General features: G+C 52.2%; 1 protein-coding gene across 1 annotated transcript in view; it reads left to right on the forward strand.

Moving 5' to 3' along the window:
- LOC113215360 (hemicentin-1) overlaps window positions 1–18915 on the forward strand; it is a 479462-nt gene that overhangs the window by 377341 nt on the left and 83206 nt on the right. Inside the window, exons 4-6 of the mRNA XM_052273338.1 lie at window positions 5200–5354; window positions 15550–15714; window positions 17602–17763. Of these exons, the coding sequence (XP_052129298.1) occupies window positions 5200–5354; window positions 15550–15714; window positions 17602–17763 (482 nt within the window). The remainder of the gene's footprint in view (window positions 1–5199; window positions 5355–15549; window positions 15715–17601; window positions 17764–18915) is intronic.

An 18915-nucleotide genomic window follows, 5' to 3' on the forward strand; every position in this document is an offset into this window, starting at 1 on the left:
CCATGTCAAACGCTACAGCCCGCGCAGTAAGCGCACCTGTATCGTCGAATGCGATAGAGCCCGGTCGCCCCCTACCCCTCCTACCCCACCTCTTTCCCCTCCCCCACCCCCGCCGCAGCAGGCAGAGGATGAGAAACTCGCACTGCAAGACGCGTCGGCGGGCTACGCCACACCAGACAGCTTGCCAGCTCCCGTCACGGGCCCCCACCCTCTCACCGGCTCAGCAAACAGTAGGCTGACTGGCCGCTCACACGAGCCGGCCGAGGCGCAACTGCCTCGGCCCCTTCCACTACCAGCGCAGCAGCTGGTCCCGATCACCACACGCAAGAGAAAGGACACGGTCCCTCTCCACGACCAGTACGTTAACTGTGAAGCCCACCTTAAGGGCCAGAGTATCCTCAAGAAGCTACCCGCAAATAAGAAAAAATATATCTTAATGGAAAGGACAATGGATATACAATATCCGCCCAATATTACAAAGGCTTGCAGGAAATATGTCTTGATTAAAATATTCAGTAAAGGTATTGAGAAGTTAGTATATGCTCTCACACAATTTTATTTTACGTTTTGGGCATTGTCAATTCAATTGATGTTAATGGGCTGGCACAACCCTTCCAAACTACCGGAAGCCAGCACAACGAAAGCGGGTCATTGGATTATTACCTACTTACTTTATTATGTGGCTTTCACTCTTTTACTCCGAAGGGCAGTTCTCATGGTGTCTTCTAAAGGACATGGCACCACCACAAACATGAGTCACCCACCTTCAGGTATGCCCAGTGGGCAGGAAGTAATATTAACGCTCTCGCGAAAGCACCAGAAACACAGCTTCAACGCCAAGCGTACAAACACATTGCAAATGAATAAGGTATCTGTGCGCCACAAACCGGAAACGAATTCGATTCCAAAACACGGAAACTAGCAACTAAATATTAAACGCCGGGCTTACAGTAGCTAAGCCCCGGCGAGCCCCCCCCCCTCCTTTTTTTTCCTAACGGAAAATTTTGCCGTAAACGGCAAGCGCCGGGCTTGCAGTAGCTAAGCCCCGGCGAGGCCCCCCCCCTTCCTTTTTTTTGGACGGGCTATCCTCAAGGCAAGTGACCAGAGTAATGGTCGTGTTTGCCCCTTTCCCTACATCGGCCATACGGCTTTGTTTGACGCTGTAACGGTACAGCATAACAAATCTCAGCTGCTGTGATCAGCCCTGACCTCCTCCTATCCCCCTCTCCCAGGCGCATGGCCTGAACACGATAGTTGCATTCTTACTTGTTAATTAAATATCGTTAATCATATATTTTAAGTTACTTGCCTCTCACTAATCGCAACCAAAAAGTTGCTTATTATTGTTGCAGATACAGCTACCTCAGCAAGCGTGTAGTGACGGCAACGTTCAGCGCACATATTTGCGCAAAACAAGCTCTATGCTAAATTGCTGTTTTGTTTTAACCAACAACACTTAACATGCGCTTCCTAACCCATGAATTTAACACAATTAATTTTGCAAGAAAATGTCATGAAACAAGCGGACAGGCGCCAAGCAGGCCTACATGAGCTAACCATTGGTGGGCGACCAGTGCGAAGCGGCCGTGGCCACGAAACGACCTGCCCCACCCACCGCTACAAGCAGCCAGCCTCAGTGCATACGAGCAGGCCACTATGAACGAAAATAACACATTAACAGCGCAAACCGTGCGCCCTCGTGGATCTCAGTCTTAGATCCACCACCAGTTGTGCTTTCCGGCTTGGACAGACAACATGTCGTGTTCCTCCAGCTCAGAAAATGGGAATTTACGTCGTCGCATGTTTGTGTTTTACGTTTGCATGAGTTCGTATTCGGCCCGGATCTAAGGTGTTGAACTCAATTGACCGCTCAGCGTTGTGAGTCCGGCACCTTTCCGCGGCCATCCCCGCGAAATCCTCGCTTGTTAACCCAACATTAATACGCGTTATTAATGGTGAGTGCTTTTCCTATTAATAACAACCTGTCGCATACTTTCTTTGTTTTGACAAATCTTAAAGTAAAACTAAATTCTTGCACATGTGTGCGTTGTCTGTTTAACGCTAGTAAGGCAAAAAAAAATGTGCCTAAAATATTTGTTTGTTGAGCACACAGAATAATCTCACAAAAAAAAAAGATAGAAATTTTGAGGCACCCTTGTTGCCTATAATAAACCATCTTCAATTTCACATCAATCGCATCAGCATCTGCACTTCAAAATGGTGTGTGCAGGAGAACCTCATACGAAGGGCAAGGACCTGGCTCGAGCAGCAGAACTACTCAGGCTGTGGCAGAACCTGAGGAGACCATCCGCTTTCTTCAACGCTCTACACTTGTACCTTCGGGCTCGAGACCGAGCCCACATCCGACACCGACGAGGCGATGCGCTTCGATACAGGCGGCACCGACATCAAGCAGATACTGATGATGCCCCCGTGCGAGTCACTCTGCGTCACCCTTACCTCCGTGGACGCCATACCCAGCCTCAGCAAGATGCACCGATAGCATCTACTCGGCGAATACCAAGATTTTTGATTGAACACAGGTACGACCATGGTTCAAATTAGGTATTAAGGCCCCCCTTTTCTGTTGTATAAATGCAGGCGCAGAATTGCCCCCCCCTCCAAAAAAAAACACTTTTTTTTCTATGTACGTTTAGCGCAATGATAAATAACCATTTCTTTTTCATGCTTTGTTTTCATGGCGCGGCACGACGCCGCCACACACGCAATCCGATTCGAGGCACCCATCGCTTTGAGCAGGACAGCGGCAGAGTCACCGGCCGCCGTCCCATGTCCGCTCAGCACCTGCACCACCTGCGCCACGCACCCCATGGACCACTCCAACGGAGAGGCAGCCGATTAGCTGATGCCACACACTGCTGGCCTCGAGGAAGCTATTTATCCCTCGGCTAACCTACTCTCACATGGTCCTGACCCCAGCCCTTCAAGTAAACAGCAACAACAGCAAGGGGCCCAATCCAAAGGGGTCACTGACCGGCTGTGGCCGACCCCGCATTGATGCATCAGCTGTGCGGTGCACTGGGTGCGCCCTACTGGCCCACCAGTGTACCACGTCCACACCCGCCGCTAACCAACAACAACTTGGACAACAAATTGGACAACAACCAGGGTGTGCGTTTCGCGCGCTTAGTGCGGAAGGGACTTCACCTGCTGAGCACCTTGAGAAAGCAGTGCCCTAAAACTATACTGTGATGAGCAGGTGTTGCGTGTGACTGGGACTTGAGTGCGTGTCGTGTGATCTGCTGACGCTCGTCAGCCGTTTGCTGTTGTAAATTCTGACTGTCTTTCTTAACTTGTTTCGTAAGACCTCTCGGTATTATTCGTCTGTGGACAAGCGTTTGTGTCGTAACCATTGAAAATACTTAATATTTCTTTTTTTACAGGTTTCATTGTTGTTGCGCTATTCTTAAGTTTCACTTTCAGAAATTGTATTTAAAAGCAGACTGCGCCTATGATAAAGAAAAATGTGTTGTACACCATGGTCATGCTTGAATACTTCGAGTGTTCAGTAATACTTACTTTTGTGTACATGTAAATTGCATCAGTCTTGGAAATGTTCTTTAAAGTTTGAAATTGTATAATGCATTATGCATAGTGAACGGTGAAATTTATTCTAGGTGAGACTAAATTGAGTCAAGTTACCACCTTGCATCGTTATAAAAAGTTTGTGTATTACTTTAAGGAAAGTAACAGTGCATCCTATGTTTCTCTATAGTGTATCAAAATAAGAAAGGGAACACGGTACGTTCCCGCCTTGTTATTGCATGGTACTGTATTGTATTTGCATTGAAAAGGTTAAAACTTTATTTTTAGTCGATTAGAGGTACTTTGTAAGGCTATGGTCTTGGATCAAACTCGTATAGTTTTCATTTTTGTAAATTCTGCGGCCCTTTAAAGTCTTTAGTCTTTTAGTAATTGTCGGTCGAGGACGACCGTGCATAAGCTCCGGCGACGTTAGGGCTTGTATATTATTGTACGCGCCTCGCGCACAGGACGCGCTCCCTTCACACAGACGTAAGACGCGATTCCCTCTCGCAGCGCTCCGCGCTGACTGGACACACACGGTGTGAGTAGAGACACCCGGTCATGGAGCCTCGCGGCTATGACTCAAAGAGCACCGAATCGGCACCGGGTGTGCCCAGCTGTGTCCGGCTCGGGGCTGCAGCCCCTCGCCTGAACAGGGCGCCCCCACCCAGAGTCCGAGCCTATATAACGGTAGGACCCCCTCAGAGAGTCAGTCAGTCCATCGACAAGCAGATCAGGGTCAGACCATCGATACGCGGCCCCTGGCTCGGCCACTAGTTAGACCCAAGACCATCGTCAAGTCCTAAGTGATCATGTGTGTCACTAACGTTCACCTGTATAACTCGAGTGCTACCTACCACTGTGCATCATTGCTACAACCACCACTGTAAGTAACCAATAAATCTTGTATATATAACTGTCAGGAATACTAGTGTCATCCTTCCACACTGGACCTCTAAGATTCACACGAACCCGCGGCTCAATATATCAGGTAGCCGTCAGCTGAGTATTTCCAACTGACCACTCCGCTCGGAGTGCCGTCTCTCTCGGACTGTCTGGCCGGTAATATCGACCAACCGGAGCCACTCCGGGACGATCCTTAGCGCTGTTCCACTTTCGCCTAAAGCTGTTCGATGTTAATCGTCTGTTAGGCCCCCCGTGTGGGTGCAGTCGGGGTGGGGTGGGGGGAATTGGGAGGGGTAGGGGAGCGAGAGAGAGAGAGAGAGAAAGCTGGGGGCGGCCTTCCTGCTAAATCGCTGCCACTTGTTAAAGAGACAATTTGTGGAGCTTGCATCGGCGTGGGGCTGCTGCTGCTGCTGTTGCACACGTTTTAATTATACTGTTAAAAGCAGGCGTTGAGAATGAGCTGTTGTGCGGAGGGGGCTGGCGGGGGTGGCCCGGGGACGGTGGGAGAGGGTAATTGCACACTATTTGCGACGCCGACCTGCTGTGGTCGGCCTCGCGCCCCTCGCGTGGAACACCGGTTTCCTCTTGCACCCTCATCTACAAACTGCGCTCCACTTAGTGACGCCTTTTAAAGTTCCACTGCATTCACAAAAATCCCGAGGCGCAACGTTGTCTGCGCGTTTGTTTTAGTTTATGTTTGTTTTTTTCGCTCACTCCATTAATTTCTTCCTAATTTGATTTTTCCAGGGCGGAGCTGCACTACACGCCCAACGCGACGCAGATGCACCTGAACATCAAGAACCTGGCGGTGGTGGACGAAGCGACGTACAAGTGCGAGATCACGTACAACGAGGTGAAGGACGGCTGCGCCGTCGTGCAGTTCATCAACCTCACCACCATGAGTGAGTACATCTTTAGAAAATAGTTCTCCTTTGTGCAAGGAAAATGGTGCTCAGCACAGCACAGTGTTGTTCCACCATCTCTCCCTTTTTAACGATTTTTTTTTTAAATTTCAAACTCAGAACTCCATTGTCGAAAAACCTGAATGATGAGTGACGAGGGTATGCGGGTACAGGAGGTGGGCCTTCATCGCCTCATGTTTGGCGCCCGGTGTGCAATGCTCTCAATCTTCCTGCCTTCTCTCTTTCTCTCCCTCTCCCTCTCTCTCTCTCGCTCACGCTTTCTTTCTCTCACCCTCGGCCAATTAGATGTGGCGCCACCACGCCGCGCCACTCCGCGCTGAGACGGATGGGCGTCGTTCTGTCACCGTGCATGGGCGCGGCGGCCGCACGCTCGTTACTCCATCTCATCCACTTTACAGGACATTTTCCTCGGCAATCCGTGATGTAATAAGAGCCCCGCGCTCGTGAATATTCACCCCCCCCCCCCCTCCCCAACATCCCTCTGTTCGCCAGCCTGGCTGGCTATATATGTGCTGAAATAATGCCCGCGTGATTTTCATTGAAAAAGCGCTTCGGCCTAGCGTACCCTCCAGTCCTGCATATATTACTGTACTGTTAGACTAATAAACTAACTAAAGGAATTTTCGGCTGTAACCCCCATGGAAAGCGAGAAGAGCCGAGGGGTATGAAAATAACTCTCGTGTCCATACATGGAAATAAAAATGAGGAGAGCGTATAAGCCAATCAACCAGCCACATAATGCATAACTTTTCGAGTTTTCGTGTGCACGACGACTCACCCTCGCCCGCAGTCTCTCTCACTCCCCTGCGGCTCTGTAGGAACCCCCACCCACCTCCACGACCGCCACCGTCCTCTGCTCTACCCCTTTCCCCACACCGCTTCCAGCGCGGAGACTCTCGCTGCACGCTGCATTTGTAAAACCCCTCCATCCGCGCGCATCCGTCTTCTTTTGTTATTGCGATGCGTCCGCACGCTCCCGACGCGGCCCCCGTGCCCCCCTCCCCCTCCCGGCCGACACGAAATATTGCCCCACTTGTATCTCCTGGGGGTCGCGGCCGCCGCCCCGGGGGCCCCAGCAGCACGCCCCGTCTGACCTGACTATATTTTGATGACTCGCCAGCCGCCGCCCACCGCGTCGCGGCCACAGATTTCTTCTCTCCCTTTCTCTTTCTCTATCCCTCCCTCTCTCTCTGTCCCTATCTCTTTCATCTCTCTCCCTCTCTCCATTTCTCCCTCTCCCTCTCCCTCCGTCCCTCTCCCTTTCTATCCCTCTCTATCCTTCTATCTCTGTCTCTCTCCCTCTCTATCCTTTTCTATCCCTCTCTCTCCCTTCCTCTATCTCTTTCTCCTCCCCCTCTCTCTCCCTTCCTCTATCTCCCTTCTCCTCCCCTCTCCCTCTCTTTCTCTCCGTTTCTCCCGCTTTCGCCTCTCCCCCTTTTCATCCCACGTTTCCCCCATCCTCCTCTCTAGGCCCGTACTCGTTCGTCACCCGCCATTGTTCCCTCACCCGGAGTAAAGCTCTCGACAGTCACGCACAGCGGCACTGAGCTCAGCCTGAGCTGACCAGCACCTCACGCTAATTTTCGCCTCCTGTACCCTGCTTGGGCCCGCTTTGCGCATTATACACTTTGCGAAGGAATTGCGAGACTGGATTTCTCTTCGCTTTTGCTCACTTTTTCATGCTGGCGTTCAAAGTGTGAAATGATACTATGGTTAATGTTCTTACAACCATGCTTTCGCGGATTTTTTGTCGGTTTACATAAAAAGGAGCTACAAAAAATCTAAGATGACGTGATTGTAAAACTTTTGGACCATAACATTCTCATTTTTCGTCAAAATTTAGTTTTACAATCTTCTGTGTTGGTGCGGAAGGTCATCTACTTCAGCAAAACCGTCAAACTAGTCATCAACTCATCTTTATAAAGAAAAACGCAGGCGTTTATTTTTGCTCGGCTCTATGTTGTTTTTTTAAAGATTTTTCTACTTAGGCCTGTGAAAGACCCTCACCGTGGTAATTCGATCAGTGAATAGTCGTACTTTACTGTGGGTCTCACGCGCTCGTGACGTGGACAGCAGCGCGCGGCACACTTGAGCCACATTTCAAAATGAAGGCCTGAGCGTGGCAAGCAGGGGCTGCAAATGAATGGGAACAAACCCCGGGAGAAGGGAGGCATTAGTGAGAGGGAGGGAGAGGGCGAGGGAGAGGGAGAGAGAGAGGGCGAGAGAGAGGGCGAGGCGACCAAGGAGCAAGTGTGCGGGGCAGAGAAGCGGACCGGGCTGGCGAGCGGGCGCTGCTTGTAGGTACGGAAGTAAGGGCGCAATGGAGCTTGGCGTTGACTGGTCGTGGGCGGAGAGAGAGAGAGAGAGAGAGAGAGAGAGGGGAGGGCGTGAGGGAAGAGAAAGGAGAGTGGGAAAAAAAGAAAGGTGCCTTTTTCCGGAATTGGCTGCTGGCGCGGGGAAGCCCCCCGCAGCCAATGACTTGTTCGCCGGTCCTGACAAAGACCCGTCGCTCCCTTTTCACCCGCGGGTCGTGTCTCCCTCCTGGAAGCATCAGGCCCCGGTGACTCGCAGCATCCTGGAGAATAATGTAGGATACAGGACGCCCGCTTGCGCACACACACACACTCACACAACATTGTGACCTGCTAATGGGAAAGCCTCTTCCCCTCCTGCCCCCCTGCGGGGCGCGCCTCGGCTGGTCGACCTGCGAGGGAGCGACGCAACAACACCTTGGGACTCGAGTGGGCGAGAGAACAGGGAGGCGCCTATTGTCAAGTGTCGAAGATGACACAAACGGAGAGCAGCGATAGAAAAGCAAAACACGACGAAACCATGAGGTATTATTGTTTTTCAAATAACTACTGTTCTGTGCGTTCAAGCTTACTTTGCATGCACTATATGTATGTAGTCAAAAAGTTGCACGTGTACTTTATCTAATGTAATTGTGTGACTTTTTCATTTGTGAAGTTGTTCGATTACGTATTCATTGTGAATATTTTCGCCGACTTGAATTTTGTTTTCTTTTGAGGGGGGGGGATTAAAACATATAAACTGGCTACTGCTACACGTGTAAAAAAAACTGGAACTTGAACGTCAATCGGCAATCTTTATCAAAACTGGATAACGAGAACCGGCAATATTTATCAAAACGGGAAACTTTTACCTTCGGGTAGAGACAGACCACAAGGGACTGTCTAAAAAGAGGGGCGGAAAATGTTTTGCGAGTAAGGTAGAAGGAGATAGTAGTAGAGGGGGACGACTAGGTATGTAGTGTGTGTTATGAGCACCAGGCGGTGCTCCACTTACCTCGTGCGGGGAAGATTCCCCAAACGGGGACAGCCGTGCCTGCAGGCGCAGCAAGGCTAGAGGAGGAAGGGGTTGGACAAGCTGACGGCCATCCATCGCCATGATAAACTCCCTCCAAGGATGTAATGAGGGCAGCTGTGCACCACGACATGCCTCTCCTCCCCCTCCGCGGGGTAATGACAAACATTGCATTGCAGGATTGCAGGACGCTTGGGACGCTTTCCCCTAATCAGGAATCATATTATGGCCCGCGCTGTTCCACTTGTTATTATTGAGACTCGCACACATGCATACACGAGGACGCGGGCCATGCTGCGAGCAGATCGGGTTAAACCATCGCAGAAAAAGGCTGATTGTGTATCCTCGAATTATAGGTCTTCTGCAGTCCCTATACTGATAAGGATTGCGAGATGTCTTCGCGTCCTTTTCTGTAAAAGGAAATTGATTTAACGTGTATTTTTCCCCCTTTAAATGTTGATGCTTGCTACTGCAGGACTTTCAATGAGTCGTATACAGAAAAGCAAAGGATACCGAGGTGTAGGATTTTGATTTTGTTCATCTATATAAGTATATTGGTATTTTTCAATTTCTTCGTATAATATTAATAAGACGCCTGGGATATCATAAATTTACTGTCAGTGTCAAAGTATTGCTGAGCAGGCTAAGAGTGGCGGTGAGCTGCTCGAGGTAAACTATTGCTGAGAGCGGGCTTAGGGTGGCTGCAGCGCATGCGATGGGGTGCACTACAAACTATGGTAGTGCGCGAGGAGTTGGGGGTGGGGATGATGTGGCCCTGATGAAGCAAAAGGAGAGTGGTGGAAAAAGTAAAAGGGTGACGACGGGGGGAGGCGGTGGTGGTTGGGGGGTAGAAATGGGGGAAGGGGAGCAACGCTTACCGGAGCTGGCTGACGGACGATAGTCATTTCCCTCCCAGCCGCCTCCGCCTCGGCCGCCGCCCTGCTGCCGCTGAAGGAAAGCGCAGACGTCGGCCCGCGGGCGAAAAATAGCTTCGCTCAGAGATATCAACCGTGCAACAAAAAGGCTGAACGCCGCGCGCGGGAGCCGAAGGGCAGGCGGCGCGCGGGACGTGATGGCCGAACTGGTGCCAAGCTCTGCGCCAGCAGCCAGCCAGGGGGCGACGCGTAAATGCACCTGGAGCGAGCGCCGCGGGGCCGCCGGTCCGTACGGGCGACGACGGCTTGATAGAGGAGGAGATGAATATTACGCGCGATGGCGGGGACGGCGGTGAGGTCTTCGGGGACCATCCCCTTGTTGTTCCCTCGTACCCTCCCCCACTCTCCGCCTCCCCGGGGACGTTGGAACCGCAGCGTACACACGCCCCCATGACGCTATCAAGTGACGCAAACTAGTGATCGCTGAGTGAAACAGAAAGTGCTGCTGCGGCGAGCCTCGCGCCGGGTCGCGCCGAGGAGGGTGGTGCGTGGAGCGCCGCGGCGCCATTCTCTGGTGCAACCAGACACGCCAAATCAGAGATGAGCTCGTCTAGTTTTAAATCCCAGAGGGCGGAGGAAGCCTGTGTCCCTCCTGAGACGGGGGTGGTGTTTGCGGAATCTGGACCACCCGACTTACATGTGGCTTTGCTGAGCACTCCGCTCTGATGCGCTCTTTGCTCGTCTCTCTCGTCTCCATTATCTCGGTATCTCTCTCTCTGTGTATCTCTCTCTCTCTGTCTCTCTCAATACTCTTTCTCGGGCACGTTCTCCACGGGAATTACTGGCGTTACTTTATTTTGGTGCCGACTAAAACGGCTTTATTTCAACTTGATATGCGACTGACAGGCTCTTACTTTAGGAAGCACCAGTCTGTTAAGCACGTTACTCACTCCATTTGGGCCCCGTAACGCAGTCATTTTCTCGCCCCCTCGCTTCCGCTTTTACCTTTTCCCTCACAATGCCGTCTTCCTTACTTTTTATGCATATATTACATCCCATTTTTAAAACGGATTTTTAAAAAAGGGAATGGAGTTCTCACCACTCCCGCTCGGCCTGTCACCGGTGGGGCCTCCACTACGGAGCTCTTACCACATCCCGCTGTCACTCTGTGCCTTATTTCTTCTCCCCCTCATTTTGCCTGAGGGGATCGTTTCTTAATTTTCCGTCGGCAATAAAATAAACCTTGCCCGTTTCTTCCCCCAACCCGCCTCATCTCGTGCGGCAGGCTGATGAAAGCTATGACACATGTCTCCTTTTGCCGCGCCTCCTCGGTCGTGCCACACGTTTTTGGCAGAGAGTAATTTTACAAAACCATTTAATAAATGCGTCAGGAGGCGGTGAGCGTGCTGAGCGCGGCTGAACTGCTTCGTAGCCCACACCCTCACTCTCCCCGTCAGCCTCTCTCTCCCTGTCGCGCTCTCTCGCTCTTCTCTCTTCGCTGATTCCTTTACTGCTGGCCAGGTGCTACGTTGTCTGCTGGCGATGCATGAAGTTGTGTGATGACGACGGGACGCTTCCGAATGGGCCCTCCCTGCCCATCGTCATACGGCGTAGGGGTTGCGAGAGGGCCCGGTGAGAGAACCGTTCGGACGCAGACTGGCCGAGTGTGCGCTCGTAAAGATGAGCGGCACGGGAAAGACAACCAGCCCTTGTAGCGATCAGCTTGCTGTAAACCAGTTTGATGGGCTGGGCAGCGCCAACGCAGAAAAGCCAGCTGCCTCTGGCGGAAACTGCTTAGAGTGGAAAGAAGACCTGGCACAGCTCAGCGTGTTTGTAACGCAACTTTCTTCATTATGGTGATCCCCGCGATCAATTTAGGACGGATAATTTCGAGATTGATGCTGTATGCTGCCAAAATCTACATACCGCCCTCCCCTTTTTTTTTAAAGAAAACAATAATTACGTATTCTGATATTATTGTTTTTTTTCCTTCTTTTGAGAAAAAAATGCTCTGTAACAGGGCAAAAATAAGTGCATGCTCAACTTTCCTTTACCCTGCGTTCCCCGCCGCGAAGACGTCTCTCCCGCTGTCACGCCCGGAATTCATTTTCTTTTCCGCTTGAATATGTATGCATTCATTCCTCCCTCCTTTTGCTGATTTGTTAATGCAGCGCCATGTAAATCGCCTGTTACGCCTGGGCTGGGCCCCTGGGCTTGTTTGTTGGGAAGGAAGTTCTTGATCTCAAATTCATTACCATTGCGTCCTGCGTCCGGTCTGCCGCAGCGCTGCACTGCTTTTTTGGGGAAACAGCGGAGAAGTCAGAGGATGATTCGTTGCGACGCGAGGATCATCATCCTTGCGTCATGGATTGTCTCGGTACTTGCAGATTAATTGCACTCAAAGTTATGGCGTATTTTTACAAACTCACAATCTAACTTGACCTTGGACGTTCACATTAGAAATGTTTCCCCCATGAGACAAACGACTCCTTCCGGTTTCGCGCGCTTCGAAGCTTTTTAAAAGCAGAAGGGTGATCTAAAAAGAAGGGTATCTAATCTCGGAAAACCCGCGGATTTAAAAAGAGATGGTTTGTGCCATGGAGTCGGAAGAGATAAAATGGAGGGGGGCTTCTTTTGTCTTGGGGCCAAATCGGGCAGCTTTCCAGCGGGAGGGTTGTTAACCTCGCAATCGCCGGTCACAGCGTCCGCGGCCGTCCAACGTCGTTGAGCTAAGCGCCCACGTCTTTCGAGGTGAATGAATTTCAGGTGTCGTTACCCGAGATAGGCGACAGCAAATACCGTTTATTGTGAGGGGGTAACGGGGGTTAGAGCATGGCAGCAAATCCTGCATGGAGCAGTTGCACTTGGCACGTCCCTCATAGGACGTGCCTGGCTTGGATGCTGGGTGGCTGCCGGTCGCATCCTATATAACTAGAGCCGAGAGGAAAGGAGGGGAGAAAGGGAGGGAGGAGGGAGAGAGAGAGAGAGAGAGAGAGAGAGAGAGAGAGAGGTGAAATAAGACGGTTACGAGTTACGACATTTCCTCATTCGCCGGGATACGTTTAACAAGCGCACGGGCTCCGCAATGTAGAAATGCCTGCTTTTACTGCATTTGGATGCCAAAGCTGGAGGCGCTGTTGTGCACTCCCTGCCGCTGCCCACCCCGCTCTTGCTCGCTCGCCTCCCTCTATACTCGCACCACCTTCAGCCCGAGGTGCGGCCAGCGCCACTCGCGCGCGCGCGCGTGTGTGTGTGTGTGGGCGAATGAAATGGGTTAGGGGAGAGGACGGAGGGGTAACAGCACTGCGTGGGAGAAAAAAAATAAATAAAAAGACGGGGTGAAAGTTGAAGGCAGGCGCTGGAGGAGGACATAAATCCATCGCTGTGCATGGTGGGCGGAGTGCGCGCGGGGGACAGGAGCGCGGGCCGAGGCACGCGATAATGTTAGAGATGTAACGCGCGGCGGTTGTTGTTGTCGCCATCCGTCTCCCCTTTCACCTTCTTACTCGCCATGATTTTCTCTCTCGCTCTCTCTCTCTCCCTCTTTGGCACTGCACGCTCGCGACCATCATAGTATCTCCCTCCCACACACTCGGCCTTTTCTTCCCCCTTCTCCTTCCTCACATCACCGTCGTCGTCGCCACCGCCCCAACTCTGGCCATGCCTGCAGAGTCCTTCCGTCCGTACATCCCCCCCCCCCCTTCCATTTCTCCTTCACACACACATGAGGTACCCTCTCCCCCTCTCCTCCCCGGCAGTCCTCTTGCGCCATCTATCTTTTGAGCACTCCCAACTGCCCATCCATCAATCCCTTCGTACCTGGCTGCCTCCCCCTCCCCCTCCCCCTCCCTCCTGCCCGCGTCCAGCCCGGTCCACCCACGGCCCCGTAAACTGGTTAATCTCCGCCCCCATTATTGCGTAATGACCACCTCATATGTCGCCATGAACGATTCATGAAGGACAAGGCCAGAATGCCGAAACGTTTGGTCGAGTTGTTGTTTGGTGCGCCACGGCTGCAGTTTACGCAAAAATTCCCAGTGAAATCCTTTAATCTTTATTTTTCTGGTGGACAGAACCCCTTTTTTTTTCTTTTTTTTCATTTTTTAGAAATGAATTGTGCAAAAGAAATTGGCACCTTGGCGCGCTGGCACGCCGCGCCGTCCCTGCACCCAGCCACCCAGCCACTCTTCCCTCTCTGTGTCCCTCTCTCCCTCGCTCCCTTTCTCTCATTCCTGCCATTCTTCTCACCCCCAGGGCCTCTCCACCCTGAGGGGCCGATGCTTCATTCGGAGCTGCTGCCCGCGCGCCTTTCACATGAATTGCCCCGCCCCGCCCCGCCGCGCCACGCCACGCCACGCCACGCCCTCTCCCGCCCATTGAGATTCATAATAATTACGCACTCATAACTAGCTGCGGATTGTTTTAAAGCGCTTTCAGAAACGCGCGTCGCGCTTCGAGGGGCGCGCGCGCCCGCATGCACGCGCAGTGACCGGTCCTTGTCCACCGCAAAAATAAAAATAAATTAACAGACTAAATTTTACACGCTGCAGGAATTAACACGTTCAGTGCTGAACCATTTTTAAATCACGGTATTCGAATGCGATGTAGGGCGCTACTATCAATATGATTTTATTCCTCATCGTTAACATTTTAATCTGCACATGCGTATTGTAAAATTAAAATTGGAGAGAGCTCGAGAAAAGCCATTCCAACTAATAACGCATCTGGAACTAATCGGTGGTCTCTGAATGGCCCACGTAATGGCGGGCAATGTGAGACGGTGGTGAAAATATGAGTGGAAAGGGGGAGAGAGAGAGAAGGGAGTGAGAGAGAAATCACTTATTGTTGGCATCGTGCAGCCTCACCCGGTCCATCGCGTGCCCAACAGCTGCATTACCCGCTCCTCAACGCTGAATAGCGTCAGCAACGCGCATTGAGAACAAGGCGAAAAATTAAAATACAAGCAGACATCGGCCAAACTCGTGTGGGCATCCCGGGAGGATAATTACTCATAATAAAGAATGATCGCGTCCGCGGTGCGGTTATTTGACATTCTCTCGGCAGACGCTTGCCGCTCGCGGATGTTTTGTTTCTAAAACTCGTTGACCCTAGGGATAACAGCACGAAAAAAATATATGTGAAAACGAGGGGAAACTACAAGAAAGAAGTTTGCGGACTTGTCATTTCATTTCGTTTCTCACGAGCCAAGGAAAGGCCTTTGCCCCACTCTCTCTCTCTCTCCCTCCCTCTGTGTCTCTCGCTTGCTCAGCCATTAGACGTCGTCTGCTAGCGCCATATCGCCATGCTGCCTGCTTGGGGAGGAGGAGGATAGAAGTGCGGGGCCGAGATGAGCAGCAGCAGAGGAGCCCGTCGCTGCGCTGGCATCCGGGTGGACTCGGCGCAAACAAAGACAAGAAGTGTGACAGTGTACACACGGAGAGCACTGCAGGGCACGGCAGCGGCAATTAATTTTGTGTCCGGTTGAAGCTTGTCACCCCGGCATGGTGTGGCAGACCGGGCGGCGCGCGGATGGCCAGCCGGGCAGCGGCGGCTGCCAGAGCCCGACTTGAAAAGCCGTCACAAGTATACGGCGGAGTGACCCTATACAGTGTGCGACCGCAGCAATGCGAAAGCAAAATAAGAGCAATTCAAAATATTGGTCATGTGTGTTTGTTTGTATCTTCGGGGACCTCAATGATAATTCCTATACGTCCTAGTAGATCCACTAAAAATTGCTTAATGACGCATATCGATCACTAGATGAAGATGCATAGTTTTCGTAGAATATTTTATAAGTGCGGTCCCGGATTAAATTTCCGATAGCACCATCGAATTCCGCGTAAAATTCCCGATCAAACGAGCCTACATGTGATAGGGTTCTAAACAGAGTTTCACTAAGAACATCTTGCAGCGCGATGTGTCCTTCCTCTTATTCCCTGAACTGAACACCTGGTTTTTTGCTCTCTCTGTTGCAGTTAAGCCCCAGTACGTGAAGGTGACTCGGGAGTCCACCGAGCTGCAGAACTCGACGCTGATCGGCCCCTTCAGCGAGGGGGACGACCTGGCGCTGACCTGCGAGTCCGGCGGCGGCAAGCCCATCCCCGCGGTCGCGTGGTACAACGGCTCGCAGAAGCTCAGCGGTATGTCGACTCAACCACCATCGTTTCATCATTATTTATTGCCCTTCTGGCCGACTGTCTGTCGTACCTGAACAGGGACTCAACGAAAGTAAAACGCGCTTGTCTAATTCTGAAAGTATTTTCGAATATTTTATTAATTTATCGAAATAAGTCAAAAAAAGTTTTAAGTCTTGATTCGCTCTGGGCCCCTCCAAAAATTTTTTTTTTTTTAAATGTAAAAATTCAATACTCGTGTAAGTAAAGCCATATCCGGAACCAGCTACGCAAGTATATGGAATATGGTCGTGGGAAAGTAAGAGTACCGTACGCCCGAACCCGAAAGTCGTTCCGGAGTGGTCGGCTGTGGCCTGGGGGCGGCGGCTGCGGGGCTAGGCGGCTCCGCCTCTCCTGGGGGCAGCGCGGCCGCTCTGCCCTTCCCCAGGGCCGGCCCCCGCGCGCCCCCGGGGGGCCCTAAGCCGACCAGCCAGCCGTCGTTATATGGAGGTAATAGCGCGTATTCAAACTGCGTATTTCGCCCTTACAAGCGCCTTAGGCCGGCCGGCCGGCCCCCGGCCAGCCCACCCCACCGTCTATAGAGCAGGCAGCCGGCTGCGGTTACTCTTTGGCTGAGCACTGCTGAGCACACGACGCCTGCCGCCCGAGCGACCCGCTCGCTCGTGATTGGCTGAGCAGATCCCCGCGGTCCCGGCCCGGGCAAGTGTGCGCTCATTATGAAGGAGATGATGTGACCCTGACCCCGACTGACGGCGATTCTGAGCGGACACTGTGGACGACTTTGTATGACCCACCCGCGAGCTCGGCCCATCTCTCTGATCGTTTTAGTATTATTTTAAAGAAAACCCCGGAAAACGACACAACGAGCGTCCCCCGGGCGTCCCCCGGGATGCTTGCTATGTGTGGGAGAGAGAGGAGGAATGGGGTGTCTCTTTGCCCTCTTGCGGGGACTGTGTAAAAATTTAACCGCCCACCGTTGTGTCATGTAGACCGCTCTGCAAGAATACCCATTCCAAATTTAGCCTTTGGCATGTCCTTTTTCCCCGGAGGATGTAAAGGGGGTCTATGGGGGCCCGGTGGTGGGGATGACCGCGGCGCGCGGCGGTGGCTCCTAGGCCCTGCTGGCCCTGCTGGCCCTGCTGGCCCTGCTGGCCCTGCTGGCCCTGCTGGCCCTGCTGGTGGGCCGGCCGAGCCCCGCGCGCCCGCGTAAATGGCTGAGCAGATGTTCCCTGACCTGCGGCCTGCGGCGGTGAGCCGAACCTGCTGCTCGCCAACTTTGGCAATCGCCGCGATCATTACTCACCAATGAATGAATGAGCGAGCGAACGAAACGGTTGCGCGGGCGGCCGCAGATTTAGGGGGGGGGGGGCAAGCCGAGTTTGTGGGGCAGAGAGGGTGATGAAGATGTAAGCAGAAGGAAAAGGGGGTATAGGGAAAACTAGCACGGCGAGTGTGTGGAAGAGAGACAAAGAGAGACAGAGAAAGAGAGAGAGAGGGCGGGCGAGTGGTACACGCCTCTCGGCCTCACATTAAAACGTGAGAACTGCGGTCATAAAGCGAAAAGCTGCTCCTGTGTGGTGGCGCTCGCTCGCTCTGGCTGTCCCACTTTCGCGGCTCCAAACTCCCCTAAAACTCGAGGAAAAGTGCCGTAACTCTGCACGCCGTGGCCGCCGCGGTGCAACCACTGCCACCGCGGCGGCCGCCACGCCAAGGAAGTGACCAAGCAGGCGGAGTGAAATTTTACAACCGCCGAGTCCGAGGCTCATTTTTAAAGAGATTTTTATTTTGAGTCTTTTTTTTTTCGAAGGTTGATTGTTTTTTTGTTTTTTCTTCGTTTTCTTACGATGCGCTGGCCTCGTTGTACTATTGTCGCTTGTTTCCGTGTTCCTCCAGGTGACTACACGACGGAGCCCGGAACCAACGGCGCGGGCACAGGCCGGAACTCCGTGCGGCTCACGCTGTCCCGGGGCGACCTGGGCGCCAAGTACGAGTGCAGGGCGACCAACGATGCCCTGGAGAGTCCTATGGTGGCCTCCGTCGAGGTGGACGTCAACGGTAAGTGTGTCTTACGGTGTTAAGCTTTATTGCATTGCGGGATAAGAAGGAGGTGTGCACGTAGAGTTTAACCTCATAGGCAGCTCTTGATATCAGGATTGTGCTCATAAATTTTGCAAACAATTCTTGAGTGACTTCGACATAATAAAATCTATTTTAAATACTTCAAAACAGAAGTATCTCTTAGTTATGATATGGCTTAACAGTTGGTATCGTTTAATGATAACAATTTTCGTATCCATTCAAAAACTTCTAACCTACTACTGTGTGGTGTTAGACTTCCCAGACCTTCATAGGATTCCCTTTTTAAGAGAATACCCTACTACCACACTACGGTGTACAATTACTTCTTCTTGCTGAGGGAAGCAGGTGGTTGAAGAGGTCCTTTTTTTCCACCCTGAGGGGCCTGTAGTAGTTCTTGTCGCAGTAGTGGTTGGACTGAGCACACAGTCACGCATTTATACTTGACATGTCTAATACGCTACTCATTATTCAGATGAGAGTGCGGGGCACGGCGACGGTGTGGTGGATGTCGTCCTGGGGGTGCGGGGGGTGGGAGTGGGGGTGGCGGGGGGTGACGGATGACGCTCGCGCTGGCTAATGATGCTCTTGCATAGCCCCGGGACGGCATCTGCCCCCACCCCCTGCCTTAAGCCCCCCAGCTGGTCTGCAGCAGAGGTTTGGAGACGCTGTGGTAGTCTTATTGCCAACGCCCTGGCTGTGCCACCCGGAGCCTGGAGCAGGGCCACTTAGCGAGCGCCACGCCTCCTAGTGCCAAGCATTCTAGTAGTATGTTAGCTCTGAAATATCTGGCCTCTTTAGGGAAGAAGTTGTTGGCACCGCAATTAAAATACAGAAATATTTTCAAACAGTCTGTCATGATAGACATATCACATTAACAATTTGGAAAGAACAGTATCCAGAGAAGAAGACAAACATTATAAACGTCGGCTAAAACGAAATGAAATGAGTAAAACCCTGTGAAAACGCCATGCAGTGCCATACCTCCTTTTAAAGCGTGCTGATCATGACCAATCGACTCGACCTCTGCCAGGTCGCATCGCTCCTCCAGGGTCCGCCGGGGCCGCGCGGGGGCCGGCGGGGTCCGTGTCAGGGCGGTAACTCATCCTACCTGGACCCGGTCCAGCTGCG

Source organism: Frankliniella occidentalis, unplaced genomic scaffold (assembly GCF_000697945.3).
Source record: "Frankliniella occidentalis isolate FOCC.00 unplaced genomic scaffold, Focc_3.1 Scaffold7, whole genome shotgun sequence".
Lineage (NCBI taxonomy): Eukaryota > Metazoa > Arthropoda > Insecta > Thysanoptera > Thripidae > Frankliniella > Frankliniella occidentalis.